This window comes from Peromyscus leucopus, chromosome 23 (assembly GCF_004664715.2).
Source record: "Peromyscus leucopus breed LL Stock chromosome 23, UCI_PerLeu_2.1, whole genome shotgun sequence".
NCBI lineage: Eukaryota > Metazoa > Chordata > Mammalia > Rodentia > Cricetidae > Peromyscus > Peromyscus leucopus.
In genome coordinates this window covers 41512437-41538408 of record NC_051082.1, presented here as the reverse complement: position 1 = coordinate 41538408, position 25972 = coordinate 41512437, and the positions used below count along the sequence as shown (strand labels likewise).

Sequence of the window (25972 nt, the reverse complement as noted above, 5' to 3'; positions counted from 1 at the left end):
CCTGGGGGGCTCTGTGCACCGTGGAGGGAGCTCACAGTAAACATGCTCACAATTCGGCAGAGCAGAACGCAGAGAACATGCACCAAAAGTGAGGTGAAGCTATAACGCTCAAAGACCCACCTCTGACAACCAGGCCTCGGGTCTCCTAGCTTCTACAAACTTCTACAATACCAACACCAGCTGAGGGTCAAGAGCCCAAGCACATGAGAGCTGGCAAGATGGCTCAGCAGTAGAGGAGCTTGCTGTCAAGCTTGGTGGCCTGAGTTCCATCCCCAGGACTCACACAGTGGAAGGAGAGAACCAGTTCCTGAAAGCTGTACTCTTACACACACACACACACACACACACACACACACACACACACACACACACACTAAATAAACAAACAACAGATAAATAAATAAATAAAGTTGGGACACAAGTTTGTAGGGCGCATTTCACATTCAAATGCTAACAGAGGAGTCATACTGGCCTCCTACATTGGTTGATGTAGACAAAAAAAATACCTATTTTTTGAAGTGGGTCTCATGTCATCTAGACTGGCTTCAGACTAGCTATGAACTCCTGATCCTCCTGCCTCCACCCTCCAAGGGTTGGGATCACAGGTTGGGATCAAGGATGGCCTTGAACTCACAGCAATCCTCCTGCCTCAGCCTCCTGAGTGTTGAGATTACAGGCATACGCCACCACACCGGATAAAACTTTCTGGTTTTTCTAATCATTTATACAATGAACTTCCCAAACACAACACTGGACCCCTTCCTGGCTCCCAGGTTTCTCTCCATGAAATAACAACTTCCATCCCACTCTGCTCTTCTTATTGTTTTAGAGAAGATAGGGCCGGCACTGACACAGGGAAGATGCTGGAACATTCAGCCACATGATCAGAGCAAAAGACAGCATTCCAGTGTCTTACTACAAGCTTAAGCATGTGGAAGCTGTGAATCCCGACCCCATAATCAAGAGACGGCTCACCCTCCCCCAGGACCAGGGACACAGCTCTTGTACTGGTCCAGATGGGCACATAGCACTGCACTGCAGAAGTTGCCCCCACTTCCTTGTGAGCCCACAGGAAACAAAAGCCTGCTTCTCCCAAAGCCAGCATCCCCATAACTCCCAGCAGGGTTCAGCCAGGAGGGGTGCTGTGTAAACCTAGGCATGCCTACCTCCTCTCGTTGTCATCCAGGTGTGAGAAGAGCACATTCTTGGAAATGGCCTTAGCCAGTGCAGTCATGGTCTTATAGTCCTTGGGAATGACCTGTGGAGAAGCCATGGAGCAGACCTGTTAGCTAGCCCTGGGGAGAGAGCTAGCATTCCAAGCTTCTGCTAGAAACTAAGGAAACATTCCACCCTGGAGCCGTGATCCTGCCATCCTCATGAGACTAGTATCAGGCCATGCTAAAAGAACACTAGGGAGTGTCACATATATTTTTCTTTAAAAATTTTTAATTATATTTATTTATATACTGGGTAGGGTTTGTCTGCCATAGTGTTCATATGGAGGTCAGAGACCAACCTGCCAGAGGCAGTTCTCTCTTTCCACCATGTGGAGTCTAAGCATCAAATTCAAGTCACTAGGTTTGGGAGCAAGCATGTTCACCTGCTGAGCCATCTTGCCAGCCCACCTTTAGAAAACTTTTATATAAATAAAAAGCAAGAAAACTGGAGTAGCCCAGTAAGAGGCTTGGGCACTGTCTCTAATCTTTAGAGTTTGGAATTGATTGGGGCCTGTGGCTCTTTAGAACTTCAGAGCCACCCTAGAAGGTGCCAGAAGACAGTACCTTTTGCTAACTTTTTAATCTCACTGAATTTGTAGAAAGATATAAGCAGCTGTTTAAATATTAAAAGGGTGGGAGTGTGATGATATAGTGCTTTCCTAGAATCCCCCAGTGAGGGGCTGGGGTGTGGCTCAGTGGTAGAGCACCTGCCTAGAATCCCCCAGTGAGGGGCTGGGGTGTGACTCAGTGGTAGAGCCCCTGCCTAGAATCCCCAGTGAGGGCTGGGTGTGGCTCAGTGGTAGAGCACCTGCCTAGAATCCCCCAGTGAGGGGCTGGGGTGTGGCTCAGTGGTAGAGCACCTGCCTAGAATCCCCAGTGAGGGGCTGGGGTGTGGCTCAGTGGTAGAGCACCTGCCTAGAATCCCCAGTGAGGGGCTGGGGTGTGGCTCAGTGGTAGAGCATCTAGGCAGGTTCTCTACCACTCAGACCCCTAGGGATTCTAGGCAGGGGCTCCACCACTGAGCCACACCCTCCCCAGCAGTCCCTCACTGTAGCACTCTAGGCAAACACTATACTGTGCCATGACCCTCACCCATTGAGCTTTGGGAGTCCTACTAGATTCATGATGAATAAGTTGCCTCCATGTTTTAGCCTGATTCCTTTCGCTTTCTTAGATGATCTCCTGTCCCAGGGCCTTGCCAGGGACATTCAGTATTCCACCACCTTGGTCTCCTCTGATCTGTGACATGTCTCACAGTCCTCTGCTTTTGCTGGCCCTGGAACTGTGTGCCACATGCCACTCTCTGCATATAGGCCCTGACGATGGGACTATGTGAAGCTCTGCACATAGTCAACTGTAGCTCTAGGAGCGGGGAAGAGGATCACAGAGGGGACGCGCTCTGAGGAGTTCCTTTGTTTTGATCTTGCTATGAAGCTCAGGCTGGCCTGGATCACAGGCATGCATCACTATACCTGGCAGCTTCCTGATGGATTTTACCATGATGCCAACATTAGTTTTCATCATCTACTCATACAGTATTAAATCCTGGGATGAAAACAGAGTGGATTGGGTGTTTAGAGTCTGCAGTGCTTCTGTTTTTCAAGTCAAGAAGAAGCATTATGTATGCTGATAAGGATGATGAATGGCCACCACCACCCAGCTATGCACCTAAAAATGACTAAAATGGTGCAACAGGCTGACCTGTGTCTGCCAAATGCCTGTCTTGGACCCCTGAAGCACCCTGGTGGAGGGATTTGCAGACCAGGCCTGTGGGGGATGTTTGGGTTGGTGAGGTATAAGGGTAGACAGAGTCCAGGCCTCATAGTGCCCTGAAGAGAGACAAGAAGACATGCAGCAGGACAGAACTACAGCCTGTCTCGTCCCGGAGAACCCCTCTTCTCCCCAAGACTGTTAAAGTCCTAAAACTATAGGGAGCTGCTGACGCCCCACCCCCACCCCACAAAAGCTACATCAAACACTAGTTGGTTCATAGTTGGCCATGGCGACAGCAGTCCCACACAGAACCAAGACTCCCATCCCATCGGGCCCCATGCTCCAGGCAGACTGGAAATGTAGATCCTCCGGGCTGACAGAGGTAGCCTGGCTGTGTGTGGAAATTTGGCAGGGTTCTTTACCTTCCTCACGTAGGAGACGGCGTCTTCTTCAGTGTAAACCTCGGCGCTCACACCACCCCGCCGGCGGCGTGCCTTTACCACAGGGTTTGGAGGTGTTGGGGAGAGCTCATCATCGTAGGAATCATACTGTGAGTTTGACTTCTGCCGAGCCAAGATCTGCCTGTTTTCCTCCTGTGAGGGAAGAAAGGGAAGGTGAAAAAAAAAAAATTGGCTGTCATCCGAGTGTGGGGGCTAAGAACTGTCATCCCACCTATACTCAGGAGGCTGAGGCAGGAGGATCAGAAAATTCAAGTCTAGCCTGAACTGAAAGTGAGATCCTTGTCTCAAAAAGTCAGAAGGGATCTGGGGATGTAGTTCAATGGTAGTGCCCCTGCCTAGAATCCCCCAGTGAGGGCTGGGGTGGCTCAGTGGTAGAGCCTCGCCCGGGGGTGGGGTGGCTCAGTGGTAGAGCACCTGCCTAGAATCCCCCAGTGAGGGGCTGGGGTGTGGCTCAGTGGTAGAGCACCTGCCTAGAATCCCCCAGTGAGGGGCTGGGGTGTGGCTCAGTGGTAGAGCACCTGCCTAGAATCCCCCAGTGAGGGGCTGGAGTGTGGCTCAGTGGTAGAGCACCTGCCTAGAATCCCCCAGTGAGGGGCTGGGGTGTGGCTCAGTGGTAGAGCACCTGCCTAGAATTCCCCAGTGAGGGGCTGGGGTGTAGCTCATGGCAGAGTTCTTGTCTAGAATCCCCCAGTGAGGAAAGAAAAGACCATACCAGAGAGCAGCAGTCAGAGCAAAGCCTAGCATGAAAGTCCTGTACATGGAGACAGGGTCCCCAGAGTCTTCAAGATGAAGCAAGTGACTCACAGCTCACTCCACAAGCTCCTCCTCTTCCTCCTCTACTTCCTCCTCATCATCATCATCATCCCTGGATGACCTTCCTCCCCCAGATGCCATTGATGTCCCCTCTTTTACTGCTGATGGTGTGAAAACCATCACTTCAGGACCTATAACCACTACATGGTTAGCCCTCTCTCCACCATCCCTCCAAACATGGCCCCTCTCCTGCCAGGCCCTGGGCATCTCCACATTCCCTTGCTCCCAAATGAGCAACTCTGCTAGCCATAATGCTCACCTCAGACCCTCTTCTCTTCATTCCTATATTGAGAAAATTTGTTAATGAGCCTGATCCTGGTGCTTGATGCCAAGCTCTCATATTCTGAGGCCTCCCCTGAGTATTTAACACCCTATGGGGGGGGGCCTCTATTCACCCTGAACCCTGGTCATCAATCAGGACAGGACCTATCTGTGGTGCCTCACTCTGCTCCCACCATATGACCATTCACTGCTCCCTCTGGTGGTTGATCTGCCCCCAGGGCCTTTGCCCTTGCTGATCTAGAATCCTGGCATGCCTAGAACTCCATATGGCCCCACCTCCCATCTGGAGGTCTGTGTTCCACCGTTACTTAAACTACAGTGACCTACTATCACAAGACAAATAGTGTTCCCTCTCCAAATTCATGTCCACCTCAAACCTCACCAGGAAATACATTTCTCCACAAAAAAAAATGTATCTAAGAATGGGATAAAACAAGATCATAGATGATCTGAACAGATCCCCAAATCTGATGAGAATGTGTTTGTAAAACCCAAGTAAAAAGATATCGAGTCCCAGGGAGAGGCCACAAGAAGATGGAGGGAGAGACTAGAGTAGCACACCTACAAATTGTGCTGTGGACCACCAGAGCCAGAGTGGCAAGAAGGACCCTCCCCAGACCTCTGTGGGGAGCACAACCCTGTGATTCCCATCCTCAAGAGGCCTGGCCTCCACAGCCCTAAGGCTGTCTTTGAGACACGGCACTTGCTTAAGAAGAGCACAGAGCAGGTGTTAAGAGAGCTGCATCCTCTCCCCTACCCCCAGGTAGCTCATGATGTCCAGAAAGCCAGTTCCTGCTCGGGCTGTAGTCTGTCCTTCGTGTATGCCAACTTCACACTAATCTCAATAGTGGTCACCTCCCCTGAACCTCCAGAGAGGGTCCCAGTTGTGGGAGATGCTCAACTGAGCCTCAATTCTTCAGGGAGAAGTAAAGGCCAGAGGAAGCTGGCCACCCATTCCACCCACCCATGCCCCCTCCCCTCACCTTCCTGACTCCTCACAGCTCTCTCTCTGTGAGGAGCTCCTAGCACCTTGAATGCCGCCCACCATTCACCTCCAGCTCAGTCAGGAGTCTTCCTGGTAGAACAAGATGGTAGGATGTCTTTCAGTCTTCATGGAGAGGGCTGTGGTCAGTCATCCCACAACCCACGGTGTCACCTCCCAACCTCTATCAACTGCAGTCTGGAAATACTAAATGGAAATTTCTAGAAATGAAGAGTTCCTGAGCTGTCTTTTGTTGTTGCTGTTGTTTTGCTTTGTTTGATCATTTTTGCAATGCTAGCCGTGGAACCCAGGATTTGACACATGCTAAGTAAGCTCTCCACCACTGAGCCATGCTCCAGCCTTTCACTGGGGGATTCTAGAGGTGATCAACCACTGAGCCATGTCTCTAGCCCTGTGCTCGCTTTTATTTTGAAACAGGGTCTCACTAAGTTACCCATGTTGGTCTTGAACCCATAATCCTCCAGTCTCAGCCTCAGGAATAGCTGGGGTTCCTTCTCATCCTCTTCCCCACAACCCTCATGACTTCTCTCAGCTCTTGGGACTTCCCCGACCCAGATTCCTTCCTGTACCATCAATATGATGGAATCTTCTACCAGGTTGGAGACTCCCGGATTCCCCCCAGAGCATCATTGGTGGGCGTGGAACTTAGATGGACTGGCTACCTTCTCACCAGTGCCTTCTAATAGCCCCAGACAGAACCCATCCAGTCCAAGGCTGAGACCACAGCTCCAAGATGCCCAGCTTCAGACACACAGTATGTAGGATCCTGGAAAATGACTACAGTGTCAGGCAAAGTCAAGGCTGGGTCCCTTCCTGTGATCCTGAATCTCCTGCCATGACTTTAAAAAAAAAAAATCTTCTCAAACATCACATAGACAGAAGGAAAGAGGCTGGCGTGAGAACTCAAGGTACCTTAGCTTCCTGCTGGCTATGAGGTTTGTAGCAACCTAGGCTGCCCCGAGGCCTGTGAGAAAAAGGAATGCTTGCCTTCCGAAGGCCCTGGGTGCTATCCCCAGCATCACATAAAGCAGTATTCCTGTAATCCCAGTTCTCAGAAGGTAGCGGAAGGAGGATTGGGAGATCAAGGACAGCCTCGGTTACACAGCAAATTCAGAGCCGGCTTTCGAGATACATGTGATCCTGTCTAAAAAGCAAAAACAGAGCCCTCACGTGGAAAATTCCAGCTGACCTTTGTGGGAATCGGAGCATAGGAGACCTTCTCAAACAGACCTGAGCAGGCACGGCTGCACGAGGGATGCCAGGTGTCGGCAAAGCCCTGCCAACACTGGCTACAACCCCAACCTCATCTTTCTGACGTGTGCCAGCTGGGGTCCACTCCTCACAGCGGTGGGTGCAACAGGCTGTCTACCTGCTGCTCTAACCGAAGGGTCCACATCTCCACCTAGCAGCCTGGCCAGGAGAAGGGACCCATGCCCCGCCACGGCACTTCATCACAGTGACTGGCTGAATCTCACTCAATCCTGAACACCCAGCCAGGAAACCACAAAGAACTCTGAATGCGGTTCTACAAAGAGGTTTAAAAATATCTTTTACAGAATTTCCCGCAAGAAGACAGCAGGTGGGTGAGGCACCACCCCTCTCTCCAGACACTCCACGCTAACGATAGTACATTAAATATGTGCATTTATAAATCGACACCACCAAGGAGACTGGGAAAGACGCCCGCCATCAAGAAGTTTCAGAAGATTCCTGGAAAAAGGACAGGCAGCCGGAGGGAGGGGGATCCAGGACAGGCATGGGCTTCCCTAGCTTCAGGAAAGAAGTGGTGGGCCCTGCAGAACCCCCTGGAACAGCGAAGCCCAGACTCCAGATGAGGACTGTAGGACCAAAAACCAGAGCCTAGGCTGGCCCTGCAGCAGGCCACCTCCACAGGCTCTCATTGCTTCCCCTGGCCTAGTTTTCATTATGGAGATGTTCAAGATAATACAAAAGTATGACTCATCAAACACCCAGAGCCCAGATCTACCAGAATCAAAGGAGACCCACTCCTCCACCCGCCCCACCCCCTTAGTCATGCACACCAGGACAGTACCCAAGATGCCACCGTGTAATTTGAAGGAGCAAAATGGAATTCTGCTTGCCCGTGTGTTGACATAAACAACATCGAAATAAATAATGTATCCCATAAATGATGCCTCCACCACTACACACAACAAAGCCAGGCTTCATGAGGAAGGATGGTTTACCCAGTGTGGTAGAGGTTTATGTCCAAGGCTATCCAGCAACACAACATCTAATGGGCAGCCCTTTCCATGCTCCTGAGAGCCCAGTTCTGGATGGCCCCAAGATCTTCCTCTCCACACACACACACACAAACACGAGCGTGTGTGGAAGGTGAAGATACCGAGAAACCCCGGCTAGAGTCAGGCCTGGTAGAACACGCCTGCCTGTCATCCCAGCACTGAGACCATCCCAGCAGAAAGACCATGAGTTTGAGGCCAACCTGAGCTACACAGCAAGACCCTATCTCAAGAAACCAAAGACAGGGTGAGGAATGTACGTCTGTTGGTAGAGAGTTTGCTTAGTGTGCATGAGGCCCTGGGTTTGATCCCTAGCGCCTCATAAACAGAAAATGGTGGCACACACCTATAATCCTGGCCCTCCAGAAAGCCTGTTCTACATAATGTGTTCCAGAACAGCGGGGGCTATGTAATGAGATACTGTCTCAAAATCAAAAATGAAAAGCAAACAAACGAAAATATATACAGGTATGGACAGGGTCTCTAAGAACAAGTTATATTCTTGTAGGGAACACCTAGATTACAGGACATTCCAACCCTCCTACCTCCACCCCACTCTGACAGAGGGGTACCTGAGAGCAGCCGTGAGGGAAGCTCCCACCCATGCCCACAGGATGAAGGCTGGACCTCCCAGCACACTGACAGGAGGCTGACTCATGAGCCTGGAGTATGAGTGCAGCCCCCAGCATTACTGGATGACTCATTTCTACAAGGTCTCATCCCGTGCCTTCGCCACACAGTGAAACACACGTAGTCTGTGCTCATTCTCTGTGGACCTGTCACTCACCAAGTGTGGCAAGCCTGTGTCCGGCTCAAATCTGGGAGTTGAGCTGCAAGGGGGTGCAGTGTGTGCTCCACCGGCACTGGCTCCCTCATCTCACACAGAGCCTGGTGCTCTAGAACCTCAGGCCAAACAACATCACACTGTCCTGTTGCCTTGACAACCAACCTCAGCATCTCTGAGCTGACTGCCATTCTGTTATATATCTCTCCCCCACCAGAACAGATCAACAATTAATCCTGGAAACATCTTGTACGCTCAGAGAGGTCATTGCTAAGGGGAGTGTGTTGTGTGTGTGTGTGTGTGTGTGTGTGTGTGTGTGTGTAGGTAGGTAGGTAGGTCAGAAGACAACCTGAGCTGTTGCTCTCTGGTGCTGTTCACTGTTTTTCTGTTTTGTTTGAGACAGTGTCTCTCCCTAGCCAGGAATTCATCAAACAGGCTAGGCAGGCTGCCCAGCAAACCCCGCTGTCCCAGCCTCCCCAGTGCTGGACTGTAAGGGTCCACTGAACCCAGGTCCTTACATTTACAAGCGCTTCTATCAAGTGAGCTATCTCTCCAGCCCTATTACTGTTTTGTTGTTGTTGTTGTTGTTGTTTTGGTTTTATGGTTGTTTTGGCTGCCCTCCCAGATGTAGTGGGGAATCTCATACACAGGGCTGATCACTTCCTTTATGGTGCAGATGCTCCGCCCTCCAGCATCCCATGAGCTCCTCCTGTCAGGTCCCTGGGGACTTACCCTGTGACCTCATTTAGGTTCCTCAGCAACCCTTGAGGGTGACAGGATCAAACCCCACCAAGATCATGTAAACAAGGGTGATCCTTGTTTGAGAAGCCTACACTCACTCTCTGGGTGTGTCGTAATTTTGCCCCTCCCCTCTTGTCTCTCTTAACTCCTGCACTTAAAATCTAAGAGACTTAAAAAGTCTCTTAGAATCAGCTACCCAATAACCAGAGTGTGATCCCCAGGACACACAAGATGGAAGGAAAGAAACAACTCCAAGTTGTCCTCTGAGTTCCCCTTGTAAGTGAACACACCGCCCAATAAAATAAATGTAATTAAAAATTTTTATAATTATTTTATGTGTATGGGTGTTTTGTCTGCACATACATCTGTGCACCATGTATGCCTAGTGCCTGAAGAGGTCAGAAGAGGGCATCAGACCCCTTGGAACTAGAATTACAGATCATTTGTGTGGTGGTATTGTGTTCCCCAAAATATTGTGTACCCTAAATAAACTTATCTTGGGTCAGAGAACAGGACAGCCACAATATTAAACATGAGGATAGGCAGTGGTAGCACACGCCTTTAATCCTAGCATTCCAGAGGCAGAAATCCATGTGTTCAAGGATACAGCCAAGCATGGTGACTCATGCCTTTAATCTCAGAAAGCTAGCCTTTAATCCCAGGGAACGGTGATAGAAAACAGAAAGATATATAAGGTGTGAGGACCAGAAACTAGAAGCATTTGGCTGGTTAAGCATTTGGCTGGTTAAGCTTTCAGGCTTTGGAGCAACAGCAGTTCAGCTGAGAGCCATTGGGATGAGGACACAGAAGCTTCCCAGTCGGAGGAAACAAGATCAGCTGAGAAGTTGGCCAGGTGAGGTTAGCTGTGGCTTGTTCTGTCTCTCTGACCATCCAGCATTTACCCCAATAACTGGCCTCTGGGTTTGATTTTATTAATAAGACTCTCTAAGATTCCTGCTACACATTTGTGAGCTGCTATGTGGGTGCTGGGAATGGAACCAGGGTCCTCTGGAAGAACAGCTGGGCTCTTACCCACTGAGTAATTTTCCAGCCCCAACAAATGTAAATGTTTGTTATTAAACCTCAGCTCTGCTTCATACTGGTCCATCTTGAAATTCTTTTCTGCTGTGAGGCCACAGATCTGATTTTATCAGAATCCAGGTCTCTAAAAGATAAGAAGAAATCCTCCAGCTGCTATGGACCGGAGTGTGGAGCTGTGCTCTGTCCCTGCCTGCAACGGCAGATTTCCGTTTTCCGGAAATGTATCTGGCTCCTTTCACTAAGCTTCCTGTTTCCAGAGTCCATCCATCTTGTTCCTTTTCGTGTCTGAGTCACATTCCATTATCAGTGCTTTCTTTCGTAGCTGACAAGTATTCCACTGTGTGAGTGTACCCATTTGTCAAGTCCTCTGTCTCCTGGCGCGTCTCGGCTCCTGTGAGTAAGGCTCCTGTGAGCATTCACGCATAGATGTGCCTGGATACCTGCCTGTCTTCAGAGCTGAGGGTGTTCACTCAGATGCAGAGCTGCTGAGTCACGCATGCAATAAGGAAGGTTCCTTTTTTAAATTAACTTACTAATTTTTAATTACATTTATTTTTTAAATTACATTTATTGTGGGGAGGTGAGTGTGCATGCTGCAGTGTGTGTATGTGGAGGTCAGAAGTCAACTTGTGGGAGTTGGTTCTCTCCTTCCATCCTGGGGACTGAGCTCAGGTCATTAGGCTTGGCTGCAATCATTTACCTTCTGAATGATCTTGCCAGCCCCAACCAGTGTTCCACTTTTTGAGAAACTGCTGGCCTCTTCTCCATGGTAACTACACTGCTTTATGTCAGTAACACTGTGAAGCCACGGTCCCTCCACACTGACACCAACATGTTATTTGGCCTTTGGACACCTCGACTTTGTGAGAACAGTGAGACCCAGATGTTGGAGTGACCTGGGGCAGAGACAAAAGAAGGTCCTGTCTGGACAAGACCCCAAGGATCCTACAGAATTGTCCCTGAAGGGACAAACCTGCCCTGGAGCCAATGACTCTGAGCAAGGGAAGAAGTAGAGAGGGACATGAATCTTCCCCTTATGTGGGGTTCCAAGCCACGTGGTTGGTAACTCCTACAAATGTCTAAAGGCCCAACTCCCAGACACCTCCAGCAAGAAGATTTTATATGGTTCCCCTCATTCCTCTACCCACTTCATAAGCATTCTTTTTTTTTTTTTTTTTTTTTTTTTTTTTTTTTTTTTTTCTAACTCATTGTCCATCTCGAACTCACAGATCCCCTCTCTGCTCCTCTATCCCCACCCCCCATAAGCATTCTTATTCAAATGATTCACAGCTTTGAGACAGACAAAATGACCTGAGTCTCCATGGGATTTTGGTTAGGAGTAGGGTACTATTAAATGGTCTTAAAAAAACAGTTCTCAGCAAGGTGGCTTAGTGCAAAAAGGTGCTTGCCACCAAGCCTGACAACCGGAGTTCAGTCCCTGGAACCTACACCTTTGAAGGAGAGAACCAATTCCTGCAAATTGCCCTCTGACTTCCGTCTGTCTGTCTACATAAGCAGGCTGTGTGAGACCCATCATTGTGCTCAAGCAGTCTTGCCTCCCTGGGAAGTCTTGTCTTAGCTGTTTTGGTTTTGGTGGTAACTGTAGTGGGGACTAAACCCAGGCCTCAGGCTTGCTAGGTATGTGCTCTGCCGTGGAGTTACCTCCCTAGCCTGGTACACGCTTTCTACCCCGGTCCTTGGTAGGACAGGCTGAGCTGCTGGTAGCACAAAGAAACGAGAGCAGCTCCAGAGTGGGAGTGATGATCCAAGCCGTCCCAGGGGCAAGGGTAGGAAGGGATGTCTGAAAAGCTCAGAGGCCGGGCAGGAATCAGAAACCACAGGCTCCGGTCACAGGGAGAGCGCCAAGGAACTGCTGAGACTCAAAGGCCGAGGGTTCTGACGTCCAGGACCCGAGAACTCTAACACTCACATCCAAGGCCAGTTCAGAAGCAGAGAGACCACGGACACTGCCCTCCCGTGCTACTGCCCCCCTGTGGCAGCAACCGGTGGGAGTTCAGGGGATACAAAAGCTGCGACATGGAGGCGCTAAAGCCCAGAGCAGAGAACCACCAAGCATGAACACCTAGAACCATCCCTGCTCTCAGTGTAGGGCTCTGAGCTTCTGCTCTGCCCATCCGGCCTCCAGGCTTTAGGTACTCGAGGGCCCAGGATGGCTAGTCACCTACCCACAATTCCTATCTTCTAGGTAGAACAGAACCCCAGCCAACTCATTTATACCAGCATATGTGCTTTACCTTATTGAGGATATGTGCTTTATCTTATTGAGGATAAGTCCCACTCTGTCTTAGAAACGCAGGGTCAGACAGTGAATGAGTGAATGAATGAATGAATGAATGGATGGATGGATGGATGGAAAGGCAACATCCTGCATCACATAAGCCTTCACAACACAACCTACCACTCAGCCACCCAGCGACCCTGTAATGAGGAAGACCAGGAATAAAGACGCAGGGGTCACAGTGCCCCCCACCCGCCCCATGAGGGACTCCTGAAAGCCCTTCCAAGATCGGTGAGAATTTTAAAAAAGTGTCACCCCAAGTCAAGACATGGGCGGCGATGGCTGAGTCATAATGGTTTATGTGATGGAGGCAGAGATAAATTCTGGGTTCACAAGTCCTTAGATGGTAGGATTGTGATGAGACAAATCACTGTTGCCAGATCCATGGCCAAATGGAAACATGTAGATATTCACAGATCAGCCTCTGCATATCAGTGTCCTGATACAGGACAGAGCGTGGCTCTGCTCCCCTAGGTCCTCCATTGGGGGCCCTAGATACAAGCACACACCCCATCACAAAGACAGGCCACTTCTCTTACATTACCGGGGCCTCACTCTCTAGGTGACATCACCTGGTCCTGGCAAAGAATGTTTTTCTATCCCAACAGACAGGGGCCAAGCTGAGCAGGATACGGGTGTTCCAAAACATCAAAGCCATGGGTTTCTGGAGTCATCGGGAGGAAGCAGGGAGAGGCCGAGTGCCAGGCAATCTCTCCCAGTCTTGCCTCCTGCTTTGTCTCCGGCCAGTGCCAGCATACTCCCCCGAAGTCCCGCACCCCCACTTAGGGATTCAGGAGGATCGCCTCTGGCTTTTCAGATCCCCCCTTCCTGTCTCCTGTTTTTACACTAGAGCAGGACAGTCAAGGTCAAGGGTTAGGACAGGCTTTCCCAGCCAAAGGAATTTTCCTAACAAGTGTGGGAACGAGTTTCCAGAAAGTTCCTTCAGAATGTACCCAGGAATGTAGTGAAGGGGGGAGGCTGTCCCCATCCTGCCCCCCAGGGACCAGTCAACTTCCTGGGCTCCAAATTGTGTTCTCGGACACAACTGACCACGGTTTTCCTACATACCCGGGACAAAACCACAGACAAAGCAAACACATTGGTGGGAATGGACTCACAGAGGTTTCACCCTCCTGAAAGAAGCCAGCACACCCCTGGGGGACATTCAGAATCCCCCAGTCCCACCAACTCCAGCTGTCCACTTCCCCTGGCTTGGAGGACAAGATTCAGGAGGCTCAGGGAGAGGCCCTTCCTGAGGGGAGGCATCCCGACTTCACGGAGCATCCACCTAGGGCAGGGACAGCATGGGGAGCCCCTTGTGGGCGACATCCCAGAGGAGTTCGCCATATAAGCCCAAGGCCATCCCTCCGCATGAAGCTCCAGGTTTAAAGGAGGAGCTGAGTATTTGAAGACCTAGATCTCCTCAAATCCTACCAGGGTGTGTTAGTCACCGATCCTGGAAGGAATCCCAAGAGCCTCTGGGATACAGCACGGGAAGCTGCAAGGGAAACTGAGGACACCAGAGGGAAAAGCACGGGGGTGGGGGGGGAGGGGGTGCCTAACCATTCAGCACTAAGAATAGAAAAGAAACACAATCCTTCTAGCATTTATGAAGCACCTACTACTGTATACCAATCCTCACACAGAAAATATGACAGGGATGTGGGAAGGGGAGAGGATCCTACCCCCATCTTTGGAAGGAATCAAGGAGGACTTCTGGGAGGAGGAGATTTCCAAACTGACCCCAGAGTTCAACTCTCACCCTTGAAAAAAAGTGCCAGGAGCAGGGAATGTCCAGCTGAGCAGTTCTGAGTCACACGGGGCCACCTCCCTTCCCCATCTGGGACACATGGGAAGTTTGCAGTTCTTAGGCCTCACCTGCCTGGCCACTCCTGACAGACCATTGCCACTTGATTAATCTCCTGAGAGACTTGGGTTTGATTGTTCAGAGTGCCACCATTCCTTCAATTTGTAGTGTGTGTGTGTGTGTGTGTGTGTGTGTGTGTGTGTGTGTGTGTGTGTTAGGGATGGAACCCAGGGGCCTCAGCTTATGGTTTCAGTGTTTCTCCTTTGTTTATCCTGCTTTGGGGGAGGTAGGATCTTTCTATGTAACCCAGGCTAGCCTCAAACTTGAAACAATTTTCCTGCCTCAGCTTCTCAGACACAAGGATTACATATCCGTACCACAATGGTCTGGCACGTCCATACTCTGCTGTTGTGCTCATCTATCCTGACTTCTCACTCGGTTAGACTTAGGAGTTCATCAGTGTCTCCCTTCCATATGGGATTTAACTTAGAAACAGGGTGTTGATGTGGAGTTTATGTGCTAAGGGACGAGTCTTTGAAGTGGTAATACCTGGGCACGTGAACTAGCTTGTGCAAAATCTGTAAGACTGCTAATAGTAAAAATTAGGTCTGACTGAGGATGTAGCTACACTGTGGAGCACCTGCCTAGAATCCCCCAGTGAGGGGCTGGGGGCGTGACTGAGTTCTGTCCCCAGTATACACAGAACAAGCCAGATGTGAAGGCACATGCTTATAATCCCAGTGCTAGGAAGTGGAGGACAGGAGAAGCCCAGGACTCACTGGCCAACCGCCTTAGCCAAATCTGGAAATATAGGTCTCAGTGAAGAGACTCTGTCTCAAAAACTAAGGTGAGGAAGGATACCTGAGGTTGACCTCTGACTGCCACATGCATGTGCGCGCGCGCGCACGCGCGCGCGCGCACACACACACACACACACACACACACACAATAAAATTAAAAGAAAATAAAATAGGGGCTAATAAGGGCTCAGCCAGTGAAGTGTTTACTGCACAAGCCTGGAAACCTGAGTGTGATCCTTGAACCCATGTAAAGGTGGAAAAAGACAAGAAAACAGGAACAAAGTCATAAAACCAGAGATGACAAAGAAAAATAATGGGAGGCTTAAACCAATCATATCAATTATATTAGATGCTTATGGTCTAGAAATGTGGTAATGCATATATATGTGTACATGTATGCCTATACAGTAATGAACAGGATTTATATTTAATTTGTAGATAATATCAGCACATCAGCTCTATAGTAGACTTTATTTTATTAGACTTAAAAACCTAAAGCCAAGCCAGGGGCAGTAGTGTCCACACCTGTAATCCTAGCACCTGAGAGGCTGAGGCAGGAGGATCATGTGTTCTAGTAAACACTAGAAATAATGATGTAACTCAGTTGGTAGAAGTTGAGCATACATTGAGTCCTGGGTTTGGTCTCCAGCACCACATAACACAGGTGATGGTGGAGGCCACCATTTCAGCACTCAGGAGGTAGAGGCAGGAGGATCAGGAGTTCAAGGTTATCTATCCTCAGCCACACTGTACATTTGAGAACAGCAATGGCTACAAGAGACACTGTCTGAATAAATTGGCCCGTGTTATAGACAGAGAATCCAAAAACTAGCAAGAATGCAAAATGGAGCTAGAGAGATGGGTCAGCCAGTAAAGGCACTTGCTGCCAAGCCTAATGACCCAGGTTCGATCCCTGCAACCCACACAGTTTAAGCAGAGAACCAAATCCTGCAAATTGTCCACTGACTTCCACAAATACATCATGCATGGCACTCAAGCCCACACATACAAAATAAATTTTAAAATATAATAAAATTGTAAATCCAGGTGTGGTAGTTGCACACCTTTAATCCCAGCACTGGCAAGACAGAGAAGCAAGTGGACCTCTGCGAATTTAAGATGAGTCTGGGCTACATAATGCTTTCCAGGACAGCCAGGACTGCGTAGTGAGACACAGTCTCAAAAAACTAATTAAAAAAGAAAACAACAGGGCTGGAGAGATGGCTCAGTGGTTAAGAATACTGACTGCTCTTTCAGAGGATCTGGGTTCAATTCCCAGCACCCACGTGGCAGCTCACAACTATATGTAACTCCAGTTCCAGGGGACTGAGATCCTTATGCAGATATACAAGCAGGAAAAATACCAATGCAGATAAAATAAAGATAGAAAAAGAAAAGAAAAGAACACAAAACTCCATAACCCTGAGCTCTCAGAGCTGCAGAGTGCTCCACCCGAGTGCATGGGGAGGAGTGATGGGGAGGAGTTACCAAAGCAACACTATGACCAGCCAGAAATCATTATGAATTGAATTGAAAAGGTGTGGAGTCATTCAATGCTCTTGGACCATAATGAAGCCAGGCCTGAATAACAAAGATTTCTGGAAAATAACCAGATATTGCAAAAATTGAACAAAGAAAAATGCCTAATGGATGAAACAAAGATTAAGTCTCCAGAGAGATGGAAAAGCATCTTGAGCTGAGTAAAACAAGGCAGAAGAAACCCCCAGCACCAAAATGTGTAGAATATTTCCAAAACAGGAAAATGTGTTTCCTTTCAAAAAGAACTAAAGTGCTATTTTGACATTTCACCTTAAGAAGCCTTGAAAAGGATACAGCCCAATACAACAGAAAGAAGGAAATCATAAAAATAAGAGCAACAATATTAAATAGAAAAAAGGGATGTGGAGATGGGATGAAACTAGCATGCACTTCCTAGAAAAGACCACTCAAGGAGCCAGAGCAGTGACTGGCTGCCCTTGTGTCCATCCAGTTCCCAGCAGCCACATGGCAGCTCACAACCGTCTGTAACTCCAGCTCCAGGGGATCCAATGCCCTCTTCTGGCCTCCAAGAGCACTTGGCACGCATGTGGTACACAGACATATAGGCAGGCAAAACACTTGTACACATAAAATAAACTTTAAAAGGAAAAAAACTCATTAGAACTGATCATCTTCTAGACAAGCTGATTAATAACAACAAAAAGGCACTAATTATCCATATCAAGAATTAAATATGGGGAGGCGTGTGGAGAGATGCTCAGATGGCCTCCCTCACTGCTCTTCAGGAGGACTGGAATTTAGTTCCCAACACCCACATCAGGTGGCTCACAACTGCCTTTAACTTTATAGCACCAGGGCATTTGACACCCTCCTCTGGCCCCCATAGACACCCACACCCATATGCATACACACCCACAAACATACACAATACACATAAATAAAAATAAACAAGTGAAAATTATTTTTTTTTATAGTGAATGAAATTTGAGGCCAGCAAGATGGCTCACTGGGTAAAGGCACTTGGTGCCTGGTAAACCCAAGTGATAGCCCATAACCTACACAGCTGCTTGGTTTTAACTACTGACTTGACATAGCTTAGAATCACCTGGGGGGAAAAGTCTCAATGAGGAATTGTCCTGATCAGGTTGGGCTGTGGGTGTGTCAGTGAAGAACTGTCTTGATTTCCCCAATTTAGGCAGGGAAAGACACACCCACTGTGGGTGGTACCATTCTCTCAGTTTAGGTCAGTGGTTCTCAACCTTCCTAATGCCATGGCCCTTTAATACAGTTCCTCATGCTGTGGTGACCCCCAACCATAGAATTATTTTCATTGCTTCTTCATAACTGTAGTTTCGCTACTGTTATGAATTAGTAATGTAAATACCTGTTTTCCCATTGTCTTAGGTGACCCCTGTGAAAGAGTCCTTCAGCTCTTCCCTAACGGGTCCCCATGGGTTGGGAACTGCTGATTTAGATCAGTAGAGAAGCCAGGCGGCCTGATGGCACAAGCCTTGAATCCTAGTACTTAGCAGGCAGAGGAAAGAGATGTCTGCAAGTTCAGTCTGGTCTACAGTGGAGTTCCAGGCCAGCCAGGACTATATAGTGAGAACCTGTAGCCCCATAAAAACCCAAAAAGAGTAAAGAAAGCTAGCTGAGCATTAAACGTGCATGCATTCACTTTCTCTCTGCTCTTGGATGTGATATGATTAGCTTCCCCTCCACATCTGCATAGGCACACACACACACACACACACACACACACACACACACTCACACTCACACACACAGAATACTGAGCAATCACAGACTGAGCAATTATTGGAAGGGATGTCCCCACAGAACAGATGACAAGTAGAAAAACACACAAAATATAAAACTGCCACTGCCACATGGCCACACACATCTAAAGACTGTTTTTAAATAGCACAAGAGAGAATGGGCGTGGGGAGGGCGTGGGCGTGGCTCCATCGGTAAGACGTTAGCTTTGAAAGCACTGGATTCTGAGTTTGAATCCCTACCACCCACATAAAAAGCTGGGTGTTGCTGGATATGGAGGTTCACAACTTTAAACCCAGAACTCAGAGGGCAGAGGCAGGTGGATCTCTGAGTTCAAGACCAACCTGGTCTACAAATCAAGTACCAGGACAGCCAAGGCTACACAGAGAAACCAGATCTTCAAAAACAAAAAAACCAAACTAGCTGGGTGTGACTATGGACACCCCTGTAACCCCAGTTCTGGGGCTTGCTAGCTCCAGGGAGAGTGGAATTCATGGCTCTAAAGTAGAGAGTGATGGAGGACACCCTACATCTGTTGGAGAGCACATGTGTACATGTGAGCACATATACACCATAACAAACACACACATGAACAATAAGATTAAATAACACCTGGGGTGGAGGTGGCAGACTTTAGAGGGCTTTGTATCTTCTCTCTAGTTCTGAACTTAATTTTTTTTCTTTTATAGGCATGGATGATTTTATTTGTTTTTCTGTTTTGGTTTGAGTTTATGATGTTTTCATAACAGAGTCTCCCTTCGTAGCCCAGACTGACCTTAAGTTTTCTGGTCCTCCTGCCTCAGCCTCCCGAGTGCCAGGATGACAGGCATGTGCCAAGCCAGGTTCATGAATTATTTTTAAATGTTTTTGGGGGTGCTGGGAAGATGGCCCAGTCAGTAAAAGCTTATAGCTTAAGCATGAGAACCTGAGATCCCCAGCACATCTGTAACCCCGGCACTAAGGAGGCAGAGACAGGCAAACCTCTGGAGCTCAAGAGCCAAAGAGCCTAGCTGAATGGGTAAACTCCGGGTCGAGTGAGAAATGCTGTCACAAAGCAATAAATCAGAGAAACACTAAGAAAGACACCCAACATGGACCTCTGACCTCCACACACAGGTGCACACATCATAGGTACCTGTATGCATAGGTGCACATGAACACATCACACACACACATACTACACACACACACAAATACAAATTAATTAAATAATTTAAAATATATTTTAAAGTGTTTGAGGAGTTGGCTCCGTGGTTAAGAGCACTTACTGCTCTTACAGAGGACCACAGTTCTGTTCCCAACTCCCAGGTTGGGTGGCTCACAACACCTGAAACTCCAATCCTGGGAGATTCAGTGCCCTCTTCTGGCCTCCAAGGCCACCTTCACTTATGTGGCATACACATGCAGACACATACATAGTTAACAATAGCAAAAAAATAAATCTTTAGTCTGGTGAAGGGGCTGTCTGTAGGCGCCATGTTGGGCCACGAAGGTGGCAAAAAGAAGCCCCTGAAACAGCCCAAGAAGCAGGCCAAGGAGATGGCCGAGGAAGATAAGGCTTTCAAGCAGAAACAGGAGGAGCAGAAGAAACTCGAGGAGCTAAAAGCCAAGGCCGCGGGCAAGGGACCCCTGGCCACAGGTGGAATTAAGAAATCTGGCAAAAAGTAAGCTGTTCCTCATATCTGAGATGATGGTGAGCCTCTTCCATTCCTATTTAAACATCTGGATTCCCTGCCATAACATCTTTACCACCTACAGCTAGAATGAAGTGTTACCCTGGAGCCTGCTAAACATCTGGATTCCCTACTATAACATCTTTACCACCTACAGTTAGAATGAAGTGTTACCCTGGAGCCTGTTGTACATTGTAATAAACTTTTGTAAAAATAATAATAATAATAATACAATGGCTCATTGTCTCTAGTGTTCAGCAATTCCTACCTCAGCTGTGAATTTAAAGTAAACTCAGTCCGAAATCCTACCAGAGCTGTTTCATCTCTGTTGTACTCTGAATTCTGTATCACTTTGAATTAATTAAACCAACTCATTAAAAGGCAAAAAAAAAAAGAAAGAAATCTTAAAAAAGAAAAAAAAAAAACATTTTTGGTAGGTTATGTTCATTTACCAAGTGCTATTGACTAGTTTGTTTTCAGAAATGGGAGTAGAGCCGAGGCTTTTCACAGCTATATACCAGGGAACCACTGGGCTCTGCCCCTGAGTCCCCCTCCATTCATGATGGATGGACTGTCTTAAACAGAAGAACAAGGTTCATTCTTTGGAGCCAGGCACGGTAGTACATGTCTGTAGTCCCAGCACTCAAGATCTACAGCAGGAGGATCATAAACTTGAGACCAACCTCAGCTACATAGAAAGACCCTGTTTCCAAGAAATGCACAACATGGACTTGAGATAGTTCAGCAGTTGAGAGTGCTTATTCTTGCACAGGACCTGAGTTTCATTCCCAGCACCTACATCTAGAGACTTACAACTGTTCATAACTGATGCCCTCTCCTAACCTCCATGGGCACCATGTATGCCCATGGTACACAGACAGGCACACAAGCAAAATACTCATACGCATAAAATGAATAAACCTAAAAAATTAAAAATACATAATAATCAATAGTAGCAGTAGTTGCTTTGGGTCAGAACTAGGCGATTACAGGAGGCGCCCATGAGAAGTGTTTAACACCACATAGCTCACAAGCGCTCAAAAGCAAGCCTCAGCTTATACAAGGCTCCTCACATTCTCATCTGGTCTCCAAGACACTGGGACAAGGGATGGTTAAATGACCTCAGCAATACTCTGGGTGGAGAGATACAGTAAGGAAAGATGGAGCCACTGCCTGGGAGGAAAACAGGATACAGCAATGGACTCATGCCAAGACTCCTGCTGGCCAGCCACCCCAGCCTGAGGAAGAACCCAGAAGAGGAGTTGGGGAACCATTGAGGGGTACCATTCACAGAGGAGCCAGTCATGAGGGCCTCTGTCCTCAGAACAGTAGGGCTAGAGAGGTGAGGTAATGTGTGCTTATAACCCTTGCACTCTACTGAGGCAGGATTGTAAGTTTGAGGCCAGCCTGAGATACCTAGTATTACCTACCACAGAGAAAGAGAGGTGGAGAGAGAGAGGGAGGCAGGGAAGGAGGGAGGAAAGGAGGGGAGGAAAGGAGGAGAGAGGGAGGGAGGAAGAGGGAAGAAGGGAGAGAAATATGCTTCTCCCATCAAGCATGTCTGGAGGTGTATTCCTCCATCCATACTGCCAATCAGGCATGCAGATCATCATGGACCTGGATGCAGGCATGCAGATCAACATTACACACACCCACATCACCTGCATGATCAAAGCTACTTGTCTTTAATTTATTTTTATATAGTGTGTGGCTATGTGTATGCCTGTGTGTGTTCATGTATGCACACAGGTGAAATGTGTGTGCCTGGTGCCTGTGAGGCCAAAAGGGCACTGGATATCAGGGGAGTGGAGTTACAGATGGCTATAAACCATCATGTGGGTGCTGGAAATCCAACCCGGGTCTTATGGAAGAGCAACTGGTGCTCTTAACTGTTGAGCCAACTCTTCATTCCCTCGCTGGGATCTAGGGGCTTGAAGATCAGGCTAGGCTGGTTGATCACCAGGCCTCAAAATGGTTATACCTCAGCCAGGCAAAATATATATATACACACATATATACACACACAATTTGGACTACAATGTGAGAGCTTCTCAAGGCATGCACAAATAACCAGACCTCATCCCCATCTGCCTAGCCTGAAAACTGCCAGTGAACCCCACGGCCACTAACTAGGCTCAGATTCATAACTCCTGAACCGTCATCCACGAGAGTTCTTGAGATTGTGAACCTCAAAGAAATAGAAGGAGGGATTCTGGGGCTCAAAGATGAACCCAAGGCCTAACAAAGAAAGGCCAGTCTCAGGTCAACTGTATTACTGGGGATGGAGCCCAGGGCCTCATGAATGGGGGGCAAGTGCTCTACCACTGAGCCACACCCCAGCCCCTCACTGGGGGATTCTAGGCAGGAGCTCTACCACTGAGCCACACCCCAGCCCCTCACTGGGGGATTCTAGGCAGGTGCTCTACCACTGAGCCACACCCAGCCCTCACTGGGGGATTCTAGGCAGGTGCTTTACCACTGAGCCACACCCCAGCCCCTCACTGGGGGATTCTAGGCAGGGCTCCACCACTGAGCCACACCCCAGCCCCTCACTGGGGGATTCTAGACAGGTGCTCTACCACTGAGCCACACCCAGCCCCTCACTGGGGGATTCTAGGCAGTGCTCTACCACTGACTCATGTCCCTATCCCCTAACTGAGTGATTCTAAGCAAGCTTTCTACCATGGAGCCTCATCCCCTGCCCTGCTGTTTCCCATGGTCTTGACAAATCCTGAGACAGGGGGACATCGCTCTCTTGGAATTCCAAGGGAGAACCTGAAGCAGCTTTGCCCGGGGAACCTACCAAGGGTACTGAGGACACTGACCTTCTCCATCTTCTCGAAATACTCCCGAAGGAACCGCAGTGGCCGGTCCGGCTTGGCAACACAGAGGTGCACGATGCATTCTTTGAGCACCTGCTGGATGCCATGCTTCTGCACGTACATCTCACATCCCTTCAGGGAGTCCTCGTCCTCCGAATGGAAGTATGATGGGGAGGCCATGGTCAGAATTTCTTTTACAGTCCTGTCAAGGAAAAAGTAAAATCAGCTTCTGGGGAAGCCAGACTGTTCTGCTGCTGTGCTTTATCAAGTACACGTGGGCTGGGCCTGGTGGTGCAGGCCTATCATCCCAACTACTCAGAAAACTAGGGTGGGAGGAGCGTGTGTTCAAGGCTTGCCTGACCAGGACCAGCCTATACAACTTAGTGAGAACCTGTCTCAAAGGAAACAGGCTGGGGAATGTGACTTAGTTGGTGGGTATTTGCCTAGCATGCAGGTTTCATCCCCAGCAGCAAATAAACCCTCTGTGGTGATGTCTGTCTGTAACCCCAACAGGCAGGACCCAGGATGTAGAGGCATGAAGATAAGAACTTTAAAGCTAGCCTTGGCTACATAGCAAATTGGAGGCCAGTCTGGTCTACATAGAACTTTAAGTGGGTCTACATAGAACTATATCTTTAAGGGGGGGGGGGGCACTGAGAGGGTGGCTCATTGAGTAAAACACTTGTGGCCCATGCATGAGGGCAAGAGGTCAGATCTCCAGCACCCACATAAATGCCAGGTGGGCTTGGTGGCCTACAATCCCAGCATGTGGGAGGTGAGCACAAGAGATCCCAGGAGTAAGCTGACTACCTAGCCTGGCTGAATTAGTGAGCTCTGAGTTCACGGAGGAACCCTGCCTCAATACATAAGGTGAAGAGGGGTCAAGGAAGGCACCCAACACCAACCATGGGCCTTCTATACACACACATGCATAATATGCATCTGCGCATGCATGTGAATATGCATACGCATGCACGCACACATACACACACATATACACACACACAATTTAATTTTTTAAAAAAACCCAGAGGGTTGTACATCAGTGGTAGAGGGCCTGCCCAGCGTGTAAAGTGTATTGCTAATGATTAACCCCAGTGAAGGGTATATAACACCAGAAGTTGTGTGTGTCAAAGGTCTTTCTCTGATGAGTGGGTTCATCCCTTCCTTCCTTACCTGTTAACAAATTCTTGCAGGGATGGAAAAAGATCAAGTACAATTTGTATACGGTCCGCTCTCCATTTCTTAGACATTTGAGGAGGAATACGTTGTCGGTAGTTTGTCGCCCCCACCATGGGAACCATGCTGACGGATGGCTTCATTTTCATCCACCCCCTCCCCCTTTTTAAGGGCACCAATATAGATAGATGTTGTCACGATCTAAGGCCTCAGCGGAGGTAGGTGGGGCGGGAGGGGGGGGAGGTGCTGTCAAAGGATTGGAGTGGCTAGTTTCATGAGGAAAGGGGGCAAGGAAAACAATGGAACAGAGCTGGGGGGGCTAGGAAGACAGTGACAGAGGCTCGAAGGCTCTAGAACGCGTCAGTGTGTGCCCTGCGCAGGGTTGAGTCACAATGTCCAGGTCACCGCCCTACCCCACACGGATTGGAGTCACCCAGCCTAGAGGCCTCAGGGTTTGAAAGGACCCCATGCCAGTGAGGTACACCTAGCTTCTGCAGGATGGGAATTCTCCCCGCCCCCAACCCCGTGACCCGGCCCCCGGGCCCTGGGCCCACCGGATGAGCAATTGGAGACGCCCCCAGTTCGTGATGGGTGCTGGGCGCCCCAAATCGTGGTGGGTGCAGGATGCCCCCAGACTCTGTCGGTGAAAGCACCCGCCTGACCCTGTCCTGGGCGCTTGCGCAAGGGCCTGGCTCCACCTCGGACACCAGCAGCCCCCACCCCCACCCGGGTGGCCCTGCGGCCCATCCTGCCGCTCCCCAAATCCCTCATGTCCCCGTGAGTCCCCCAGTTCCCGCCGAGACCCAGCTCCGGGCAGGGCCAGGTCCCTGGGCAGACCCCACCCCAGCCCGCGTACCTGTAGATGCGCGGTGCCTGAGGCCAGAGGCAGCTGCGTGGGGACGCAGGGACGCGGGGACGCGGGGACGGCGAGCGGGTCTCCGCACTGCAGCGGCGCCGCCCTCCGCCCGCCCCCGCTGCGCGCCGCCGGCCGCCAGGCCCCGCGCACCGCGCCCGCGCGGGGTCGCCCACCGACCGCTGCCCTCCCCAGGGCCCGCCCCACTGCTGTCTCTGAATGGGGACGACACACGGGAGGCCCGTCGCAGAGGCCCCGCACTGCCGCCAAGACCTTCTGCCACCCCCAAACCTCTCCTCCTGACCTGGCTGGCGCAGCTCCTCTGGGGCCCAGATGCTCTGTTCAGGGCACACCACCCCGCTCTGTCTGAACTGTCACATTCAGTTCAGGGGGAAGTCGCATTCAGTGCCTGCCCACTCTAAAGCCAAGGCCTGTAGCAAAAATTAGCCTCCACGCATCCTGTCCTGCGCCATCTGCTCCTGCGGCGACAGAGAGTCCATCTTCTAAGCGATCTAAGCACAGGAGGAAGGATGGGGCTCACAGGTTGAAGAAGACATCTCCAGTCTTCACTGGCCTGCCTATACTCCCCTGTCCACCACCCATCCCCTGACTCACTTGTCCACACTCACCTGCTCCCCACATCTATTCTTCCATTCACTTATCCCCTCCCCACCTGTCTACACATGCCTATTTTCCACATCTGTTCTTCCATTCATCTGCCCCTACCTAAACTCATCTGCTCTCCACATTTGTTCCCCGACTCACCTGTCTACATTTCCAATCCTTCAGCTGCCTGCTACCTCTGGCCACATTCACCAGGCCACCCTTTCCTGACACACATGCCCTCCACCTGGCTTGTGCTCTCAGGAGGCAGGGCTGGCTGTGGTCACAGCTCTTCCTTCAAACGTGAAGGCGAACTGGCGCAATAAGGACTTGCTGGCCTGAAA

General features: G+C 49.5%; 2 protein-coding genes across 5 annotated transcripts in view; one reads left to right on the top strand and one right to left on the bottom strand.

Annotated features, from left to right (window-relative positions):
• Positions 1–25524, bottom strand: part of Prkar1b (protein kinase cAMP-dependent type I regulatory subunit beta) — a 116017-nt gene extending 90493 nt beyond the window's left edge. Inside the window, exons 1-4 of one of the 4 annotated variants that reach the window (XM_028856026.2) lie at positions 25330–25524; positions 22997–23195; positions 3353–3523; positions 1167–1258 (exon numbers count right to left, since the gene is read on the bottom strand). In XM_028856026.2, coding sequence (XP_028711859.1) covers positions 1167–1258; positions 3353–3523; positions 22997–23173 — 440 coding nt within the window. In that variant the 5' untranslated portion in view covers positions 23174–23195; positions 25330–25524. Of the gene's footprint in view, positions 1–1166; positions 1259–3352; positions 3524–8537; positions 8617–22996; positions 23196–24169; positions 24415–25028; positions 25145–25329 lie in introns of those variants that run through there. The other 3 variants (XM_028856025.2, XM_037198457.1, XM_037198458.1) reach the window with 3 other exon arrangements.
• Positions 19936–20557, top strand: LOC119086539 (translation machinery-associated protein 7-like). Its single transcript, XM_037198459.1, has one exon. The coding sequence runs from the start codon at positions 19975–19977 to the stop codon at positions 20164–20166; it is 192 nt and encodes a 63-aa protein (XP_037054354.1). The 5' UTR covers positions 19936–19974; the 3' UTR covers positions 20167–20557.
• Positions 25525–25972: the final 448 nt, after the last annotated feature.

Coding starts and splice junctions, on each gene's coding strand:
- LOC119086539 (XM_037198459.1), top strand. CDS start 19,975: ATGTTGGGCCACGAAGGTGGCAAAAAGAAGCCCCTGAAACAGCCCAAG.